This window comes from Salvia hispanica, chromosome 6 (assembly GCF_029641045.1).
Source record: "Salvia hispanica isolate PSC_SH4W2 chromosome 6, Shi_PSC_v1, whole genome shotgun sequence".
In the NCBI taxonomy this organism is placed as follows: Eukaryota; Viridiplantae; Streptophyta; class Magnoliopsida; order Lamiales; family Lamiaceae; genus Salvia; species Salvia hispanica.
The window spans coordinates 4,190,418-4,211,919 of record NC_142697.1 but is presented as its reverse complement, the minus strand read 5'-3'; the positions used below and the strand labels follow the sequence as shown (position 1 = coordinate 4,211,919).

Genomic DNA, 21,502 nt, shown 5'->3' with positions numbered 1-21,502 from the left:
GTACTGGGCTCTCACATTGGAGTTCTTGAGTACATTAGATGTGGAGATGGATGAACGAAAAGTGCAATTCATTTTCGTCCGCCTCAAGATAGAGATATTATTCTTTCTGTTGCCAATAATAATTTTTGTTTTTACGTAAGGATGTGGGTATAAGTGAAGAACCATAAAATATGCACTTTTCATTTCCGTCAGTTCCATAGAAAATATGAGCATTTTCATTTATAGAATGTTGCCCCAACTCATTACACATAACATCAATTTATGTACAACTTATACCACTATGACTCACTAACACTACTTTAACTATCCTTCTCTATCACCTCTCTTACTTTATCAATTGTGCATTAATTCCATATGCCCATATTTTTCTGGTAAGGAGAAAGTAGGAGAGGGGATAAGTGGAGATAATAAAATAAGAGGGAGAGAAAAGTACGAGTGTGAAAATGTGTTACTACTACTTTTTACTACAGAGGAGAATCTACTATGGAACACTAAAGGTGGAAAAATGATTCTACTACTATAGAATAAAGAAAGTATTTTTGAACACATATGCCAAACTCAGATGAGAATCCCGACGGATGCAGGAGTATAATTATGGGATATTGGTCTCTAAAACTATGAATTTTGCCTAAAATTTGGTATTTCCCATAAACTTTGAAATTGGTCTATAATATCATAAATTTTGCATATTGTTTGGTATTTTCCCAAACTCACTCAAATAGATATTTTTATCAAAATCTTATTATACGTAGGCAAACGTGATACGTTTTATGATATGTTAAACCATTTTTAAGTTCATAACATGTAGGATAAAATGTCACGTTTAAAACCACGTAAATAAAATATGATAAAAAAAACCTCGCAAATTAGTAAAATATGCAATGGGAAAGCTTGTGATATTATGTACCAATTTTAAAGTTACTAAGAAATACCAAATTTTAAATAAATGTAATGTTTGTAGGGCCCTATAATTATCTAAAAGATTAGGCCCTATAATTATCTAAAAGATTATTATAATAAAATAGTAGTACGAATTAAGAATATTACTCTTACTATTAAGTTCACTTTTACCGTCAAATAGATCGATCCACACTGTTAAAGTTCAATCGAATCGCCATAATAACAAATAAAATTGGGCTACGCATTAACGATCCCTACCTTCCAAATCCCCAATTCCCAAATTTCCGATTTGATTCTGAAATCACTCTCACAATTGATCGGTTAAGCTATTTCCAAACCTGATTACCGATAGAAACAACACTCGATCTTCATTTTCCGCTTTTTTTTCCTTTTTGAATGATGTAGAGATTTACTCAATTTCGCCAAATCTCTCCTACTTTTCTTCTCCTTTTTTGTGGGGGGAGGTTGTGACTCCTGATTTGATTGCTTTGTCAGCTTGGATGATGTGAACGCGATATTTGGTAGAGTGGATCAAGCGGCCTGATTGAAGAAGATATGGCGTGGTTCAGTGGGAAAGTTTCGTTGGGGAACTTAGATTTTGCCGGGGCTGTGAATAAGCTGAGCGAAAGTGTGAAGAACATCGAGAAGAACTTCGATAGTGCGCTTGGACTCGAGGAGAAATCGGATGCTGATGCTGCAGCTGCAGCTGCAGCTGCTTCTAGTGACAGTGAGGGTAAGTTATTTGGCGAATTTTTGATCGTTAACTGCATTTTGTATTGAATGTGCTGCAGTCACGATCAATGAGATCTACTGGTTTGTCATGCCGATTTGGAATCAATAGGAAAGTTAACTTTTGAAATAGCTTTCGATCTGCAAATATATCTGGAGGGTTAGATTTATTGGTGCCTTATATTTTTACATTTGTGTGTCAGCCATTGTGAAGTTTGAAGTTTTGCTGATTTGCTGATGAATGTATCTGTGTCTGTAGTTTACTGATTTAGACCATCTCCAATGCTACTCCAAAACTAATAGAGTAATAAAATAGTTCCAATGGTACCTCAAAACTCATCCCATTTTGGGGCTTTGACAAATAAATACCTATTTTGGGTTTACATTATAACATACCCAAACCACTTTTTGATATTTTGGAATTATAAAAAGTGAATGGATAGAAAATATTCTTTTAAGTTTGAGTTTGGTGTAAATGATTGGAGTAAAATTACTATGTTATGTGACATTTCCACTAGAATGAGTTTGGTTTGGTCGTGTAAATGGTTAGAGATACTATTAGGGCCTTGAGGTTCTGCAAGGGCATAAAGCTACTAGTCCATTTATAATTTTATTGCGTATTCATAGATGTATATGTACAAGATTTTATGAAGTTTTCAATCAATTTAATGGTTGATCGTGAGATTGGCAATATCACTTATACTCATAGTTTCTGAATAACAGCATCAGGACTATGGCCTTTAGCTACTGACAGGAAGGCGTTATTCGAACCTATTATTGGGTTGATGGGTCAGAGAGGTGACGAAGATACTGTCGAGTCGTCAGACATGTCCGAAGCTTTAGATCCTACATCCTCTATCAAGGAAAAACAAGTTGAGGATGACAACTCAGTTAATCAAGTGAGTGAAGTAATTACTGGAGGAGAAGAAGTAAAAGAAGAATTGAGAAATGCAGAAGTAGAAACAGGACCTGAAGAGGAAATAAAGGATACCAGTGGTGAGGCAAAAGAGAATACTGCTTCTGACCACAGTGAAGATGAAGTGGTTTCACCTCCGATTCTTGTTGAAGCTTCTGAACAAAAATCTGAAGATGAGCATACAGAATCTACAAGCAAACTTCAAGAGGAGGAGAGGTTAGAAGTACTTCCTACATCGTCAGAGACTCTGCAACCTGGATCCACTGACAATCTTCAGGAGGAAAAGGGGTCAGAAGACATATCTTCTACATTGTCGGAGTCACTACAACCAGAATCTGTAAGTCCTGGAGATACTGTAGGAGCTAGTGCTTCTCTTTCTACTAATGATGCTACTAGTTTGTCTAAGAGCATAGATGATGAGAATGCCAAAAGTCAAGATGTTGAAGATGTTTTTCCAGCCCAAACACTTGATGGTTCTCCTCAAGGCCCAGATGAAAGCAGAGAAACACATGTCACAGATGTTCCTGTTAGCACCATAGAAGCAGAAGATAGTTCTAATGACAATCTTCCTGGTTTACAACATAGTGAGGTGGAGGCTTCAAAAGCAGCCTCAGATTTGGTCACACCTCTCAATGATGTAATCTCTGATTCAGTTGAGCTAAAGCAGGTCATGGAAAAAGATACTGATGTAAAGGAACGGATGAGTTCTGCAAGCAACTCATCTAATATTGCAGATTCTGTGGCTGAACATGATAAAGTGATGAAGGAAATGAAAATGATGGAAGCTGCATTGCATGGAGCTGCTAGACAAGCTCAGGTACTGAAGTTGTCATACTTATTTTTGGATTTTGGCGTGCATCATAGACTCATATGGTACAAATATTACTTGCATACTTTGTTCAAACAACAAAAGGGCTTATTTCTTTAGCTATGGAAAACTTTATCGACTAGAGAATTGATCAATTGATGTGCAGTTGATGTGTGTTAATAAGAAAGGTGTCTCTAATGCTGTTTTTTATCAATAAACCCGAACAAATTTATTTTATTCCTCCAAATATTCCTCACCTATAACATTTCATTTGTCACGCTTCTCTTTAAATTTGAGGTATAGCATGAGAATCCATTAATAAACTCTCTTGTAATTTGTGATCTTGTTACTCTCTTTTCTTTAAAGCATACAGTCGCTTCTTGTAATTTTTCTTAAAGAAAGAAATTAGAGCCCTTCTCCCTCTCCTCTTTACTTCACAGGCCAAGGCTGATGAAATTGCAAGGTTGATGAATGAAAACGAGCAGCTTAAAACTGTAATTGATGAATTGAAGGTAATGGTTGCTCTTTCCTTTCTAGTTTTTTACTGCACCCACATTGTTTTTGCTTTTTTTAATCACTTTTTGGTTTTAGGTCAAAACTGAAATAAGCAATAACATTCATTTGCCAACCATGCATGATAACATATAAATTGGATATTGACTAGAGGTGCTGGTATCTAATACTTCCTCCGTCCGCGGGTAGGAGTCCCGGTTGAGTTCGACACGGTTTTAAGAAATATATAGGAAAGTGGTTGGAAAAGATAGTGGAATGTGAGTCCCACTTTTATATGTTAGTTTTATAATAAAATGGGAGTAAAATGTGTTAGTGTAAAATGTGGGACGGACCTACGTACCATTTATATTTTCTAGTAAAAGTGAACCGGGACTCCTAATCAACGGTTGTATGCTTGTTACTAGGCACATTAAGTATAACAACTGGAAATTATAGCAAGGGAAATGCTAGAGTGAGGTTATAAAATGTCTTCTCAGAAATAGAAAATAGTGGCAGATGCAAGTCAAGAAAAAAGTCTCAAAAAGGATAGCTTTATTGGAAATTATAGCAAGGGAAAGCTTTAATGCTAGAGTGAGGTTATAAAAATAGGGGCTTTTAACTTTCAAGTTTAGTTGGGTGTTCTCTATTTACTGTACATGGACACTGTAAGTCTATCTAACATATCATATGATATCTTCTGGTTTCTTTGTTGTGGTATCACCGGAACATAACGAATTCAGCTGTCATTGTACTATGCTGAGTTTGTGTCCTGAGGTATCCATGTACATCCACATTCTTGTACATGTTACACCCATAAAGCTTTCTGACACACTTACACACAAACATATTTTTACAGATCTATGAACAAATTATTAACTGGCTAAAGTGATTTCCAGAGAAAAACAAATGAAGCTGAAATTGAATCTCTACGAGAGGAGTATCATCAAAGGGTAGCAGTACTTGAGAGAAAGGTATACTTTTGCATGTTGTATTTCATCTTTACTTACATGTTACATTTGAACACTTGGATAGCTGAACGTTGATGTAGCCCCTGAAGTTTTTGTAACTGTTTTTGTAACTGAAATTTTGATGAACCCTTAGAAATACTTAACTATCACATAGAATTAAGCCTTCTGTATTTCTTCCCTGGTTAACTGACTTTACGTGAAACCATCCAGCATGTTGATAAACTGAGTATTATTTGTCTGTTTCTTGTCTAATGCTCAGACTGCCATCACATAGAATGATGTGCCGTATGATCTTAATGGAAATTGTGCAGTTAAAAAAGAACATTTTGAACATCAACTTTATGAGGACCGGTCTTGCTTCTTTTTTTGATTGATTTTTTATAGAACGAGTTATCTAACTGCTTATTGTTTATGATTTGCTACAAGTTCTCTTAGTAGGGATACCTTTTCAATTATTTTCTTGACTGTTCATTTCATAATTTATCTATCTATGAAGCATTTAATTAAGAAGATAAAGTTTTTTTTTTCTTTAAAAGAGGATTAACCCCATCTATCCCCATGGTGTCTCGAACCCCCTATCTATTGGTTGGAGAGAACCGTCTTACCAACTGAGTTGTGCTTCATTGTTAATTAAGAAGATAAAGTTTATTTTAATCATTTTATATTTCCATTCCCACCCCTGACCTATTGGTTGGAGAAGAACGTCTTACCAACTGATTTGCGCTTCATTGCCAATAAAGAAGATAAAGTTCATTTTAATCAATTTATATTTTCTAAAATCCATTTTCTTGATATTTAGTCTATATTGGCATAATGTGCTTGCTAACTCCTACGAATAAATATTCTGAGTTATTTGTCTTGTTAAGATTCGGTGTAGTTAAGACTTCCTTTATTTCAGGTTTATGCTCTCACTAGGGAAAGGGATACACTGCGCAGAGAACAAAATAAGAAAAGTGATGCTGCAGCTCTTCTGAAAGAAAAGGATGAAATAATCAACCAAGTGATGGCCGAAGGTTTGATTTTATATTTGGAGCAGCAGAATCACTTCAAACAATCAGTGATTTTAAACAGCTTAAACAATATCACATGTCACATAATTGAATCATCCTGATGTTAAACAGTACATTATTTTATACTCCCATCTGTCCCATAAAAACAAGCACACTTTCCTTTTTCGTCTATCTCATAATAATTTCTTATTTTTTGTACATTACCCCACCAGAAATTGTTACATAAAACCCTTACTATCACAATTTGTTTACAATCACTTTACATAACAATACCCCTAAAGTGGGACTCTTTCACCATTCACAATACAAAGAAAACTAAACTGGTACCCTTTCTCCACTCATGATACAATCAACACTAGATATCTTAAAACCTGTGCTCTGTGCCTTTTTTTATTGGATGAAGGGAGTATTAACTATGATATATATAAATCTTGAGATAGAAGAAACAAAAAATGAAGTCCTTAAGAGAGGAAAGGATCAAGCTATTTGGTTTTGAAACTGTGACAATTTGTATTATTTTGAGACGACTGGTTCTCAGAGGATAATTTTACTCTAAATATTTGTAAAAACATCAAGGAGCTATTCCTCATAAAAAGAAAGAAGTAGCAGAAAGGGAAAATCAAGGAGCTTTTCTGTGAAACTTGCTTGATGAACTGGTCCTTTTTTCAAATGTCTAAAGTAGCAGAAAGGGAAAATCATGGAGCTTTTCTGTGAAACTTGCTTGATGACCTGGTCCTTTTTTTCAAATGTCTATTCTTATATTGTTCTGTGGTTACACAATTTTACTCACACTAAGAGATTAAAGTTATTAAAAATCATCTTCCTAGTTCCACTAATTTGATATCATTCGTATGCATGCTTAGTAATTTTAGATTACACCTGACATTGAGAGTTTGATGCCACATAAATATTCAGGTGAACAGCTCTCAAAAAAGCAAGCTGCTCAGGAAGGTCATATCAGAAAGTTGAGGGCACAGGTGCGCAATTTGGATCTTTTTCTCTTTCTGTGAACTCTTTCAGTTTGACACGGATTGGATCTTTAATTTATCTGTCAAATTTTATTGAAATCTAGATCAGAGAGCTTGAGGAAGAGAAGAAAGGATTCCTTACGAAGATACAGGTAGGTTTTCTTCAATGTTATCTATAAGTACGTGCATCTTTTTTCTTACATATGCTCATCCTGCCACCAATTGTATGCTTCTTGCTAATGTGTAAGGAAGGCCTGTAATTTCTTTGGTTCATATATGTATTTCGATACTTTTAAGGTTTGTAATTCTATTTACTATGACCACCTCTGCAGTAATTGAAAATTTTCTGACGATTGCGATATCTAGCCTGTTTACTATCTATACAATTCAATTAGTGAAGTGGTTGCATTATTACCTTCTTTCATGTCCTATTATATTAGCCATTATATTTAGTACTCAGTTTAAAAACATTTTAGTTGGTTCTTTGTTTTGTATCTCTATTCTCTAGTTTCATGTGATTTTGGAATCACTTGTTTTTTGTTGCTTGCTGCAATGTTGTAAAACAAATAAAAAGGAATGCGCTTCTGTCTTTGTTATGATGTATTCATAAATCACTTTATTTATAGGTTTTGTATACAGTTCTTACCTTGTGGAACTCACTAAACTTTAATACAATGGCTGTGTTGTTATTCTGTCATTTAGCATCAAGATCTTTCTATACTTAATTACCTACCACCAAATTTTTCTTTGACATGTACCTGCATATCTTTATATTTAATTCTTATAGGAGTTGATGTGAATATTCATTAATAGGTTGAAGAGAATACAATAGAGAGCTTGAAAAGAGACAAGGCAGAAACTGAAAATTTGCTTCAAGAAACTGTAGAAAAGCATCAAGCTGAACTTGCAGCTCAAAAAGACTACTACACTAATGCTCTTGCTGCAGCAAAAGAAGCTGTAACATTAGCAGAGGCACGTGCAAATACTGAAGCGAGAACTGAACTAGAAAGTCGTCTAAGAGAGGCTGAGGAGCGTGAAAGTATGTTAGTTCAAACTCTTGAAGGATTAAGGCAAACACTGACCAGAACGGAGCAGCAGGTTAGTTTCCCAGAGGAAGATTATGGGTACTCATTCACCTCTCTAGTACTAAACTGACAGTTACCTTCACTCTCTTGCAGGCAGTTTTTAGAGAAGATATGCTTCGTAAGGATATTGAAGATCTTCAAAAGCGATATCAAGTAAGTTTGGCCTTTTTGATGATAGATAATCTTATTGTTCAAAAATGTTTATCAGTTTCTATTATCTAATGTGGAATTATTTGTCTAGGCTAGTGAGCGTAGGTGCGAGGAGTTAATAACTCAAGTTCCCGACTCTACCAGACCTCTTTTAAGGCAGATTGAAGCAATGCAGGTATTACTGTGTACTCAGTATCTTATTGGATGACTAGACATGGTTTCCTTTGGCACTCATTTATATTTATGTCTAATGATTGATCTCAGGAAACAGCCGCCAGAAGGGCTGAAGCATGGGCTGCTGTAGAGAGATCTCTAAACTCACGACTTCAGGTTTCTTCAGGATTTTCCCCTTACACGTTATTACACTTTTGATGCACCTGAATTTATTTTTGATATAAATACAGGAAGCAGAGGCAAATGCTGCTGCTGCAGAGGAAAAGGAGCGTTCTATCAGTGAACGTTTAACTCAAACTTTATCTCGAATAAACGTACTTGAAGCTCAGGTATTTTTACTCTAATACTTGATTTAAGTCACTTAGATAATTACCTTGAAGATCAGCTTATGGTAGAGGAGTTTTGTAGATATCATGCCTTAGAGCTGAGCAGACACAGCTGACAAGATCTCTTGAAAAGGAGAGACATAAAGCAGCTGAACATAGGCAGGAATATCTTGCTTTAAAGGAGGAAGCTGACACCAATGAAAGTCGTGCGAATCAGCTCGAAGAAGAACTGAAAGAACTGAGGAGAAAACATAAGGAGGAGTTGCATGATGCACTGATGCATCAAGAGCTTCTTCAACAGGTAGCACTTTTAGTTTTAGCCAGAAATTATTTGTATTATCTTAACTTTGTGTTTGTGATGCTTAATGCTGCAACTTTTGTTCCTCTTTTTCTGTTTTTAGTTTTGCTTCTCGGGTCATATCATATGTGATAGAGAAGATTGTGGTTCGCTGCTGGAATTGAACAGAAAACAGGAATAAAGAGAAAAGATAGAATGATAGAAATAAAAGAACAAAGAAAGTAAAAGATATATCTTTTCCTAAGAGGCCACAGCAAAATGAACTTAACTATATTTTGAACAATTAATAAATAGGAACATAAGACCTATTTATAACAATCTACTGACATACTCCCAACTGAAAGAAAATTTTATCTTGACTCTAACTTGAAAAGATAAAACACTAAACAGCTGAATTAATTACTAACTAGACTTCTTAAAACATTAAATAACTAAATTATTTACTTAACAACTGAAGACTAAAAATAATGCAGTGCAGGGAATGATCTGCAGTCCTGCATGAACTACCACTATCAATATGTTTCTGGACTGTATATCACAAATAGTGCTAGGAGAATGTGCTAAATAAATGCTTGAATATTAGTTCCAGTTTTAGTTCCACGCACTAGCTTATTGATAAGGTTCTTTTCCTTAAACAGGAACTGGACCGGGAAAAAACTGCTCGTTTGGATCAGGAAAGGGCTGCCCGAGTTCAGTCTTCTACTGTACCTGATCAAGTTCCCATAGCTAGGCAGAAGTCAGCTGCATTTGATAGTGGTATTTCCCATCAGCTACACACAAAAGACTTATACATTTCATTTACTGATGATTTTGCGTTAAACTTCAGCAGGTAACTTGACTCGTAAGATTTCGAGTGCAAGCAGCTTGAGCAGTATGGAAGAAAGTTTTTTCTTGCAGACAACTTTGGGCTCATCAGAGACCTTTTCTGAAAATAGAAGTGTTGGGGATGGTGCGGTGAGTCCATATTATATGAAGAGTGTGACATCTAACACATTTGAAGCTGCCCTTCGTCAAAAGGAGGGAGAACTTGCATCTTATTCTTCAAGATTGGTATGAAGTGATATCTCAGCTAATTACACTCGGTGATCATTATGCAAGAGCGTTACTCTTAAATTATCCATGTATAAAGGCATTCTGTAAATCTTTTTTGAATCTTTCTAGTAATTGTCCTTTTTTTATCCATCAGGCTTCTCTGGAATCCATTCGTGACTCACTTGCAGAAGAATTAGTCAAACTGACAGCAGAGGTGAGGTCACCCCCCCGATTTGTTTCTGGGTGATTTATGAGCTCACAAGTTCCTTTTTATCTAGCAAGCTAGTTGGGTTGCTTTTAATTATCTATGAATTGCACAATGCAGTGTGAAAAGTTACGGACAGAAGCTGCTACACTACCAGGAATTCGAGCAGAATTAGAAGCACTTAGAAGGAGACACTCAGCTGCACTGGAGTTGATGGGAGAACGTGATGAAGAGGTATACTTTATCACTTCACAGCTCGCCAAAATTAACCATGTTATTCCACCTCAATGCATTTGAATTCGAGGAAAGACGACTTGTATAGAGATCAGAATCATAAGTTTCATCAGTTTAAAACATGTGTTGCTTTATACACGTGCTTCAAGTCAAAAACCTATCGTGAAGGCAAATTAAAACACCTTTTACGTTAGCTTTCATTCACAAAATTCCAAGTGTGTATCTTAACTGATATTGAAATGGGCAATCTGTGTAGTTGGAAGAACTCCGTGCCGATATTGTTGATCTAAAGGAGATGTACAGAGAGCAAGTGAACATGCTAGTGAATAAGGTGAAGTGTTGATTATCCTTTACAACTTCATTCATCCATTTGTATTAATCCTTTTTTTCTGACATCTGTTTGCAGATTCACATACTAAGTTCATCAATGGCTGCTCCATGATAGCGATATTGATTTCAGGACTTGCATTTTGTTGCATTTTCACGAAAAATTACTGTATACGGCTTTGGTTTTTTGACTTCTAACTAAGCCCCAAGTTAATTCGATTATAGAATGTAAAATGCTTTTAAAAATTGTTTATTCATCGAATTTTTTTATGGCAATTATGTAGACTAGGTTTAATTGTGTTGAAACATCATGGATCAAAACAATGATCTTGTTTTCTATGTTGGCGTTTCTTGAGATGGACATGATGGACCATTTATTGGAAAAATATGCTTGTGTTGTTTATTTATTCGTTTTAAGTTTATTCATGTGTCTGTATTGATTCGACCGTGGTATTTGTGGGGTATCCATTGATAAAAAGAAATATGGCTTTCAAGATTTTCTGCAAGTATGTAAAGGGGTTGTACATTTATTATTTTGAATAGCTGTGGAGTCAATAAATATAAGTACTTTTCAAGAGTGAATTTTCTGAAATATACAATTGAAGATTAAACTAAACAACTTACTACTAGTATATATGGTTGTGATATACAAACTCAATATTAGTGACAAATTATATAACAAAGGGAGGTCATTCTTGGATAACAATTATGTCATTATTAAATTATTTTTATTCATTTTAGAAAAATTTTAGATTTTTAAAACAAGGTGAACGCAATGTTTGTTATACTACTAATAGAGGAGTTACGGGGCGTAAACCAAAAACACATGCTGATGGGCCGAGAGCATACTACGTGGAACGATTTCACATTCACGATAAATACCATTCGAAAGACCCACACCTAAGTTCCATAGCTTTTGGTCCGCTACGCCGATCATTATTTTCCTACCCCTGGAGGGGGAGGTTCTTGCCTTTTGTGTTCGAAAGGTCCTCATGGTCAGTACTTAGTTTTTGTTCGAAAAAATTATAGATAAATGATGATTTCTCTTTTTTGAAAAAAAAGACTATTATTATAATTACATTCAATTAAGTCATTTTTAACGTTCACTTCAACGTCAGAGAATTGGTGCTGCTTAAATTGAAACCATACCGCCAACACTTTGTCGCCCAACCCTAATCGACTAAATTGGCTCACTGATTTTACGGCCCATTTACTGTGATCAAAGGCCTCGCCGTGTTCATCTGCAGCTGTAGCTAGGATGTTGTATTCATGATGTTTCATGTGAGTATCATATGCCCGTTTATGGTCCGGCGCTCCAAAGGCCACACCTATTGCTCTCCTTGACTGCTGAATCATTTTGCACAATGGTCAATCCGTGGAACAAGGGTTAGTCCAATGTTAGACGAAAATCAGCCGACTCTAATGTGGGAGCCGACAGAAACGATCTCAAAGTATTTTCCTGCAATCCTCATTCTGATGAATAGTAATCGGCATCAAGATTTCATATGATGTTAGTTTCTTTTATTATGCTTCCATTAATGTAACAGACATTGAGAAAAATGAGCAACACACCTACACTTAAAATCCAATTATTTGGACACGTCCACATTCTATAAATATACAAATTAATGAATTATGAGCAACATGCAACAGTCAAATTTAATTAAATTATTCTAACTAAACTATTCTAGTTGATGCTATAAATTTGTCTTAGAAAAAGAATTTTGAAAAAAATAAAGATAAAAATAGTGAATAATCAAATATAAAAAAATAAAGAAAAGTAGAAGATAAAAGAAAGTTTTGTATCCCATATTAGAAAAAGATGAATGAATAATCTAAATATGTATTTATAAAAGAAAATATTTCAACATATTTTGTCCCACAATTAAAGTGAAACATAAAACATTCAAGGATGTCTCTATAAAAGATAAACAACCAAAAATGATTTCTTAGAATTTATAGGCCCAACAAATAAATATGGGCTATTATGAAATTCTTGTATTCATTTATTTGTGAAATTGATTTTTAAATATAAAATTAATTTTTATAAATGATAATATATTTTTTAATTTTATTGGAATTGTCAGTTTAACCGTTGAACCTGCAGTTCTGGTTTTGCATTTCATTAAACCTGAATCGGACCGTGTGAACTGCTCAATCGTCCGATGGTTAGGGACCGCCGCGACTTACGAACAAGCGGTTAACCTCCGATTCGATTCGATTTGAGCATGTATGCCTACTACACATTTTTAAAATAAAATAAATTAATTTCACTTGAAAATAATGTTTTTTCTTTTAAATAAAACCCCTTTTGGTAGTGGAAAATGAATGGATTATTTTATATGAAAATATTAAACAGTTGCACCAAAAAGCATGGCCTATAATACATTAAATTAAGTTATGGGTGTGACGTATTTAGGACATCACTATTGCGAAACCACTAGTGTATAGACTGTAATGATTATATATGTATATAATGAGTGGATGGAAATAAAATTAAATAAATTTATTACGTTTTCGTCAATCACCTGGCAAAGTACTTTATGTAGACCCAAAAAAAGAGCTAACAAACAACAGACGCAACATACATTATATACATATTGAAAAGAGAGAAAGATCACTTAATACTAGTTGAGTCAACCATAGTTGGTTCCTAAAGGGAAGAATGTTGGGTTGGGCACATTAAAGCATTACGTCTTCGTTTTTAATGATATCTTTGCTACTTATCTATAACAAAAAAAAAATGATTTTTATTTTCTATAATGTTATTGTATTCTTTATGTTTTGTTTGTCACGTTCCCCGATCCGTCCTTTTAAGATGATCCACTTTTTTCTTTAGTTTTTCGCATCAAAGATGACACAGTATTAAAAATAGATTTTTTTTTATCTATACTTTATTTATCCTCTTTTACTTTATTCCTTTCACCTAGCACACAAAATAAAACCGTGCAAAATCTCGTACCATCCAATAAAGGAGTATGTTTCTTAGAATGGGTGGAGTATAATTAGCAGTTAAAAAAGCTTTTCTTGATACATACTTACATGTTAGCTTTAGAATTTTTTGCAATTATTCCATCTGCATCTTTTCTAGTGAAATTCATATGATGGAGTGTCAGTCAATTTTAAATATGGCATCCACCACATAAATATATACTCACTTTGTTTTGTATTAGTAGAGTCATTTCCTTTTGGTACGGAGATTAAGAGATAAATGTATAATGTATTAAATAAATAGATACTCCCTCCGTCCGCGATTAGGAGTCCCGGTCACTTTTGCGCACCCGTTTTATAAAAATAATAAAAAATAGTTAAAGTGGACAAATGGTCAAGTAAGAGAGATAATAATGTTGACAAGAGTCTTCTCAACATTATTCTCTTTTTTATTTTACCATTTCTCCACTTTAACTATTTTTTATTATTTTTATAAAATAGGTGTGCAAAAGTGACCGGGACTCCTAATCGCGGACGGAGGGAGTAATAAAGTAGAAGAGAGAGAGAAAAGTAGAGAGAATAAAATAAGAGTGAGAGAATGTGTTATTTTTTGCTAAAAATGGAAATGACTCAACTATCATGGAATGTTCCAAAATAAAAAAATGACTCAGTACACAACGAGGGATTATCATTTTGAAAAAGTGAATTAACATATTCTTAATACTTCCACATATTTAAAACCGTTTGTCACATTATTGAATATTTCACTGAAAAATAATACTCCCTCCGTCCCATTGAAAATGACCCATTTTCTTTTTTGGTTTGTCCCAACCAAGATGACCCATTACTTAAAATGGAAACATCCGTCCAAGAAAGGGGTCATCTTCCTTGAAACGGAGGGAGTATAAAACAATTGAAAAATAATTGCTAAATTTATTTAGCAATTAGCACTTTTAAAAAAATATAGTGGCGATTTTCTTATTTTTGACAATTTTTTAAATGGTTTTAACTTCACACATGCTACATTCTCAATAAAATAACCTAAAAACTAGATAAAGGTTATGTTTAACTTTTAAAGTCTTAACAATTTTAGTGCTTCAACCTTTTGTTTGTGTCAAAACTTGTGTTTATATTAGAAAATTAAATAAAAAGTTTGGGAAGGTTTAAATTAATCAAGAAGATTCCAAATCAAAACCCGAACCTTATATTACACAAATATTTTTAGTTAGCATTAGTTTTAAACCATCTTAGGTGAAAGTAAAATTTGAATAATGGTAGAATATACTATATTATATACTATCCAATTCAATCAATTCAATCCAATGTAGCCAAAACCCAAAAATGGATGAGATGGTATTTTCTTTTGACTTTTTAAAACATAATTAAACAATATATACAAACTTTCTGTTATGAAAAAATCCAAAAACCAGATGGAAATTAATTGTCATATTGGAAAAGGTTGAACAATAATTTTTTAAAAATTGAAATGCTTAGATACTGCAATATAGCTACTACGAAGCCTTAAAACAACATGTCCTCATCAAGAACACCTAATCATCTTATATTCCATCAGTTTTCTAAAAATAGGATCGGAACTTTTGAAACGTCACGGGTTCTAATAGAAAAATTAATAAAATAAGAAAAAAATAGAAAGAAAAAGTTTGTTAATTAATAATGGGTCTCACTTCATTGGAGAGAAATAACTTTCCTAAACTAAAAAGTTTTTTTTTTTTAAGAAACAGACTAAAATGAAACATTTTTAAGAAATGGAGGGAGTATTAACAAAGTAAAACATTTATATTCATAAAATTGTGGAAAATATGCAATATACTCCATCCGTCCGAAATCACTTGAGTCATTTCTTCTAGACTCAAGATTTAAGGAAAAGGTGGTTAATGGTTAAGAGCATCTCCAACCATTTACACCAAAGTCAGACTTATTTTAGTATAAATGTCATATTAAAAAGTGATTTTATTCCAACCTACACAAAACTCAAACTTATAAGCATATTCTCTATCTACTCACTTTTTATACTCACAAAACTCAAACTTAAAAGCATATTCTCTATCCACTCACTTTTTATACTCACAAAATCTCAGAAAAAGGGATTTAATTAGGTTTGTTTTGGTGCAAACCCAAAAACGGGTATATCTTGCTCAAAAACAAAAATGAGTTGGGTTTTGCAGTACCATTAAAGCTATTTTCCTACTTTATTATGGGCTTTTCCATAAAGAGAATGATTCGAGTAACATAGGATACCTCAAAATAGAATAAGACTCAAATAACTTAGAGAGAGAGTTAGGAAGTAATAAACCTTATTATCAAGGGTACTTATATTCATATAATATAGTTTAGCTAATATGACTGATATCATTTCATGTACTCATGAAATGGATATTGGACTTAGAATAAGAAAGCAAAGTTCTTGAATATATGCATGCATAAACATGGCATAAAATCAGACATTATTAAGCTTCATGAATTACAATAAAGCCTCTCCAAACCCCTTGGTTGAATTCTTGATCCCCCTATATTATAAAACTGCAAATCAGTAGCATCAGACGCAGTCAATCCCTCATGTTTTCCACAGAATGACTGCTTCTGATGTTACATCCCCAAGAATTTCATTTGGTTCTAAAACCCTCCACCTAAAGCCGCCGGAGCCCAGTAGTCGGCGCCGGTCTCATTTCCCACATTTTGAGTGCAAGATATGGGAACCAAACACAATCCTCTACTTCTCAAGTCCTTTTGAGCCCCTTCACTTTGTGAGTCCTGCAACATGTTAATCAATTGGGGCATTAGATCTTCTATTTAATATAATGTTACTTAATTCACATTTATATTCTATTCTATAAAAACTTATAACATGATAAACAATAAACAATATCAATAAAACAATAAAACCTATTGTTCTTTTTTACTATATGGAGATCATGATAGAATAAAATGAATTGCAATATTAATCAATCTTTGTTAAAATAGTTGAGCAATAGGAGTACACATTAAACTAAATAAATATATGTGCTATATACGACTTAAATATATCTCAATTGAAAGCACATAAAAGCAAAAAAAGATTAAAATAGGAGAAGCAAAAGAAATTAATTGCATCAAGTTTGCAGCTTTATACTATCTTTTTTATCATGTGATTATATTAACTCATAATCATCTTTAATTATTACAAATGACTATCATAGAAAAGCTGATATGCATCTTCTAAACAAACTACTATGCTTTACAAATTCAAATTAATCATCTTTTTCAATAAGTGATTGATCCAATAAAGCATGTACGTACCTCTTCGGAAAATAAACAATTCCTTTCTTGAACCTGTAAAAGAAAATTATTTTCTGATTAATAATAATTTTATATAAATGTTTTGTGAGTTAATTTGATTATTCAAAGACATTCCCATTCCCAATACATATTATCTTTGTCTGAATGTTTGGTGTATCAGTGTCCGAAAAATCTTGGTCGTGCATTGGAAAATGTGAAGAATTTATATACTTACAGAATGTTGAGGATGATGACTTGTACCTACTGATGCATTGCGCATGTAGGGCGAGCTTAGTGCCTGCAAAATTCACAAATTTCATTTTCATTTTCAAGAAAATTCCACTTTTGACTAAAAATGAAATTTAAAAATTTTTGTCACCTAATAAAAATTAAATATGAGATTGAATAAGACATAACATACCTCGATCTGGCCTTGAAGGAATCTAATGTAGCCAATTGCTTCTGACAGAACAGAAGCAGTGTCAGTCTGCAAAAGAGAAACATGCCTCCAAAGTCATGTTTATGAAAGCCATCTTTTCTTGTCAAAAGACAATTCCTCATGCCCTAATATCTATGTTAAAGAAAAAGGGAATTTCGTAATTTTTTTTTTCTTTTCTTTGTGATTTTGATAATTAATTAATTGCAAGTCCTGATATAGAGAAGTTTTTCATTATGGGTTTTAAGCTAAAAAAATTCAACATCATGATTCCTTTTGTCCAAAGATATTAATAATTGTGCAAGAGTTTCAAGAATTGTTTTACCTTGCCAAAAGGGGAAACAAGTTGGTGAAGTGCTGTTATTCTATCTCCCAATTTCTCCTTTCTCACCTGCACATAAAATTGAGATTAATTATAAAAATGTAAACCCCATGATTTCTTGTTTGGAGTGAGAAATTGAGATTATAAAACAAATTAAAAATCCCATAAATTTTGTTACCTTGAGAGCTGGTTGGGCTGAAGAATGTTGATTAACCCTTGCCTTCTTAGATGCCCCACCAGTAATAGTGCTGTTGCACTTTTAACAAAGAAACAAACAATCAATTAAACCATGGAAATAAAGGAAAAAGGGGAAAAACCATTCATTTTTTGAGAATTAGCAATGATTATTAAATGTTGTAATTATGAGTCATGGGACCTATTTAATTTTTCGCCGATACCGGTATACCGAAAAATACGTTTCGAGCATATTGCACGATTATAATTGCTTTACTGAAGGCGAGAAGAAGTAATTTTATCGTTATTGAATTTATTGAGAATCAGCAATGATTATTAAATGTTTAATTAATTTTTTTTTTCAGACACTAACCTCGGATGAAAGGTCTTGGCTATGGAGGTGGCTCTTCCCCTCCGGCGCCGCCGCTGCGGCGGAGAAGTTGAAGATGTTGTTGCTGAGAGATGTGACGCATGAAGTTGGAGAGGAGATAGGCATGACTTGATGGTGGTGGGGCCATGAATTTTTTTGGACTTCGTCATCATAAATTTGGCAGCTTGAAGATTGAGCTGATTCTTGCTTCACATCAACACTTTGATAACTTGGATTCAAATTCATCACTTGATCATCCCAATTCTCCATCTTCTTTTGCTGATTGAAGAGGGCTCCTCCAAATCTCTCCTCCTCTCCACCTCCCAATCCACCCCTAACAAAATCATTTTTCAAGTGTGAATTAAATTGAATTAAATGAAATTAAATTAAAAAGGAAAGTAAAATAAAGAGAGAATTACAGAAGCAATTGGCTCCAAGATCTAACTGGGAATTCTTGAGATGGATGAAGTGGATCAGCAGAAGCAGTGGTTGAAGATGGATTTGAAGAATTGGAAGCATAAACAAATTGAGATTGTGGATGCATGCCATTATTCATGCTCCACGAATTAGGGTTTCTAGCCATCATTTGTTACTTCAAGGTGAAAAATATCTGTAGATTTTTAACTAAAAAATCTCATTGTATCTACTTGTTGGAGCTCTTGGTTGAATCTTTTTTTTTTCTTTGAGAATTATGCTTTCTTTCTCAAGAGAAGATAGGTTGAAGAAAGGCAATGTCATTGTCAACACACAAGTAATTTTATACTTGTGGGGTTGGAAGGGAAAGGAAGTGATATTTTTTTTTTCAAAAAATAATAAAAGAAATAGTGAATTATTATATAATATTTTTCTCACTCTCTCTTGATTCTTGCTTTAACTTTATTATAAAGTGGGACAGAAAAAAAGCTGATGGGGAGTGTTTCCAGGCCAAAAAAACAATTTCTCGTGGAGCTTATTTCCTTGAATTGGGGTGGAAACTAGCATTGTTTTTAGATAGGATAGGAATTAGGGTTAGGTTCAAATTGTATAACAATGTATTGCAATGTCTCTTTTGTCACACACTACTCCTCTACGCATTCTATTTTTATAGTATGTTAAAATTGATTGGGTAAACATAAAATCTCTATATGTTCTATAGTAGTGGATGTATTTTTTTCAATACGAAAATTAAGAAAAATGTATGTAATTTGTATTAAATAAAAAGGTACTTCTTTCGTCCACCATTTAAATAGCCCGTTTGACTCGACCCGAGTTTTAAAAAATTATTTTACTTTGTGAAGGAAAGTAAATGGAGAAGTGAGTGGAATGTAAGACTTATTTAAAATATTATTTTTATATTAGATTGTGAATATAAAAAGTTGGTGGAATGTGAAGTCTTAAACGTGGAATAAAGTAAATAGTCCTATAAATCGTTGACAATCCAAAATCGCAAAACGGTTCAAGTGGTGGACAAATGGAGTAATAAAGTAGAAGATGACAAAAAGTAGAGAAAATAAAGTTCGGTACTAAAAGAAAAGAAAAGGTAATAGTGAGAAAATGCGTTATTTTTTACTAAAAAGGAAATGACTCAACTATTATGGAATGCACAAAATGAAAAAATAACTTTATAAATGTGGAACGGAGGGAGTACTTCATTTTCAAAAATACCAGTTTATCCCTTTTTACTCAAGGAAATAACAAAAAAATATTAAAATGCAGGAAATAATTATACTTTTATATTTCAATGAAATATATTTATTTAATGATTTTAAGGACTCAAGAACTATTCAAGGAATTTATTCTGTCGATGGAACGTCGTTCTTCGATTATAACCAGAGGATTCCAAAGAAAAACAATTCAGAATTTTCTATGGATAAATTCTTAAAAGTAGAATTAAAGGTTCTTGTACAGAATGAATTCCCTTTCTCTAAAATTATGTGTGCATTTTTGTCAATTAAGTAATTTATTTCATTCTCACTTTTAACCACCCCTACCTGGATTTCTATCTTTCTTTTATATTTCTTAGCACATATTCTGCAATTAAGACACCTAAATTATTACAAGATGATGCATAAAAAATAAAGAAGAATCAATAGCATTTTCTGGAATGCAAGTCAATCCTGACCACATATCAATAAAGAGTCTTTAATTACATGGATTTCTAACTAAATAAGGATGTACAGTTTTTATTTGATAATTTCTGGTCCTTTATTTATGTATGCATTTATTTATTTATACTCATTTCATATATTTTGTGAAAAGAGTTGAGAGAGTGCTATCAGTTTTTTACACCAATAGATGAAATATGTTGTAATATTGTTTACCAAAATAAAAAAATGATAATCAGTTTGAAATTACATTTGAGTAGGATTAGCTTTTGGGAAGAATTGAAGAAAAGGTTGTAACTTTAGAGTTTAGTGTGTATGTTGACAGTCATTTTCTTGTTGACTTATGGATTAATAAACAAACAGCAAAAAAGTTGTTGCTAATCTACTGTGTCTCTTTTCATATAAAGGAAGAATAATCTTTATAGGATTGGTAGATTATTCTAATCATTTCCAGTTTAAAGCTATAGCTTTTAAATTTTTATTACAATGAAATAAATGTACATTATAGTAGTAATGAAGTGAGTGGTACTAAAAATGTTATTACAGCCTTACCTATAAATAATCCTATCATTATTCATATATTTTTTTGGATTTAATAACCAATATTCAATAATATTAATTAGATTACTGATTCATGCATAACAATGATCTTTATAAAATTACTGATTCTGTACAAAATAGGGAAAAACGTGAAAAACATACTAAAAAATAAAGTATTCTCCCCTTTGGCCATAGCTACAATATTATTGTGAGTTAAAGTTTTGTTTATTTGAACACGTGTTATGCATGAATACTTACATATAGTCCTGTAAAAAAAAAAACACCAATATTAATTTGTGTGAATTGCAATAAATGAGAAAACGAATAAAGTTTCTTGTGTATTTTTTCTGAAATTGCATATTAAATTTGCAACTATCTCTTATTTATTCGAACTAGGGAAAGAAAAAGGCTCCTATTTCGTAATCATGAATTTTGTTTCATTTTCAATAAATACTTGGAGGTTAGCTGAAAGTCAAATTATGAAGGAATATTTGTATGTATTAATAATTGATAGATTGCATACATCCACCTAGTATCCGTAATTGAAGTAGAAAAAAACAAGTTAGTTTTAAATTAGATTCAACTGCAAAATAGTCATCGAAAAATGCTTAGGACATCCACGATGCAAACAAAATAATCAGTTAGTGTATTTCAACCACAATTCCATTTCTCAACTATTCCCTCGGTCCGTGAATAGGAGTCTCATTTCATTCCGATACGAGTTTTGAAAAATATTAAGAAAAGTAG

At 33.0% G+C, this 21,502-nt stretch overlaps 2 protein-coding genes across 3 annotated transcripts; one reads left to right on the top strand and one right to left on the bottom strand.

The window, feature by feature from the left end:
- Window positions 1–1,107: 1,107 nt before the first annotated feature.
- Window positions 1,108–11,025, top strand: GC5 (golgin Putative 5). 2 transcript variants are annotated; one of them, XM_048104222.2, is made up of 20 exons: window positions 1,108–1,301; window positions 1,396–1,633; window positions 2,353–3,362; window positions 3,794–3,865; window positions 4,742–4,816; window positions 5,712–5,826; window positions 6,739–6,800; window positions 6,896–6,943; window positions 7,605–7,889; window positions 7,970–8,029; window positions 8,118–8,201; window positions 8,291–8,356; window positions 8,431–8,529; window positions 8,609–8,827; window positions 9,463–9,580; window positions 9,651–9,874; window positions 10,011–10,070; window positions 10,182–10,295; window positions 10,552–10,626; window positions 10,702–11,025. In XM_048104222.2, exons 2-20 carry the CDS (start codon window positions 1,456–1,458, stop codon window positions 10,735–10,737), a joined length of 3,000 nt encoding a protein of 999 aa, XP_047960179.1. In that variant the 5' UTR covers window positions 1,108–1,301; window positions 1,396–1,455; the 3' UTR covers window positions 10,738–11,025. The 2 variants fall into 2 exon arrangements, with proteins under 2 accessions (XP_047960179.1, XP_047960181.1); XM_048104224.2 differs by having other exon boundaries at window positions 1,108–1,633; window positions 9,654–9,874.
- A 4,931-nt stretch (window positions 11,026–15,956) lies between these two features.
- LOC125204312 (transcription factor bHLH110-like) lies at window positions 15,957–18,864 on the bottom strand. The gene is made up of 8 exons (XM_048102923.2): window positions 18,551–18,864; window positions 18,135–18,465; window positions 17,766–17,843; window positions 17,591–17,656; window positions 17,251–17,316; window positions 17,065–17,127; window positions 16,851–16,883; window positions 15,957–16,325 (listed from the first exon to the last, which is right to left on the bottom strand). The coding sequence occupies exons 1-8, from the start codon at window positions 18,715–18,717 to the stop codon at window positions 16,188–16,190; spliced, it is 942 nt and encodes a 313-aa protein (XP_047958880.1). The 5' UTR covers window positions 18,718–18,864; the 3' UTR covers window positions 15,957–16,187.
- Window positions 18,865–21,502: the final 2,638 nt, after the last annotated feature.

What these genes read in the sequence shown, in the direction of transcription:
- LOC125204312 (XM_048102923.2), bottom strand. Translation starts at nt 18,717, where the DNA reads ATGATGGCTAGAAACCCTAATTCGTGGAGCATGAATAATGGCATGCAT. An exon ending in GTCATCATCCTCAACATTCT is followed by an intron (nt 16,884 to 17,064) that starts GTAAGTATATAA and finishes TTTCTTTTACAG; the next exon opens with GTTCAAGAAAGGAATTGTTT. An exon ending in ATTGTTTATTTTCCGAAGAG is followed by an intron (nt 16,326 to 16,850) that starts GTACGTACATGC and finishes AACATGTTGCAG; the next exon opens with GACTCACAAAGTGAAGGGGC.
- GC5 (XM_048104222.2), top strand. Translation starts at nt 1,456, where the DNA reads ATGGCGTGGTTCAGTGGGAAAGTTTCGTTGGGGAACTTAGATTTTGCC. An exon ending in CTGTAATTGATGAATTGAAG is followed by an intron (nt 3,866 to 4,741) that starts GTAATGGTTGCT and finishes AGTGATTTCCAG; the next exon opens with AGAAAAACAAATGAAGCTGA. An exon ending in GATTCCTTACGAAGATACAG is followed by an intron (nt 6,944 to 7,604) that starts GTAGGTTTTCTT and finishes ATTCATTAATAG; the next exon opens with GTTGAAGAGAATACAATAGA.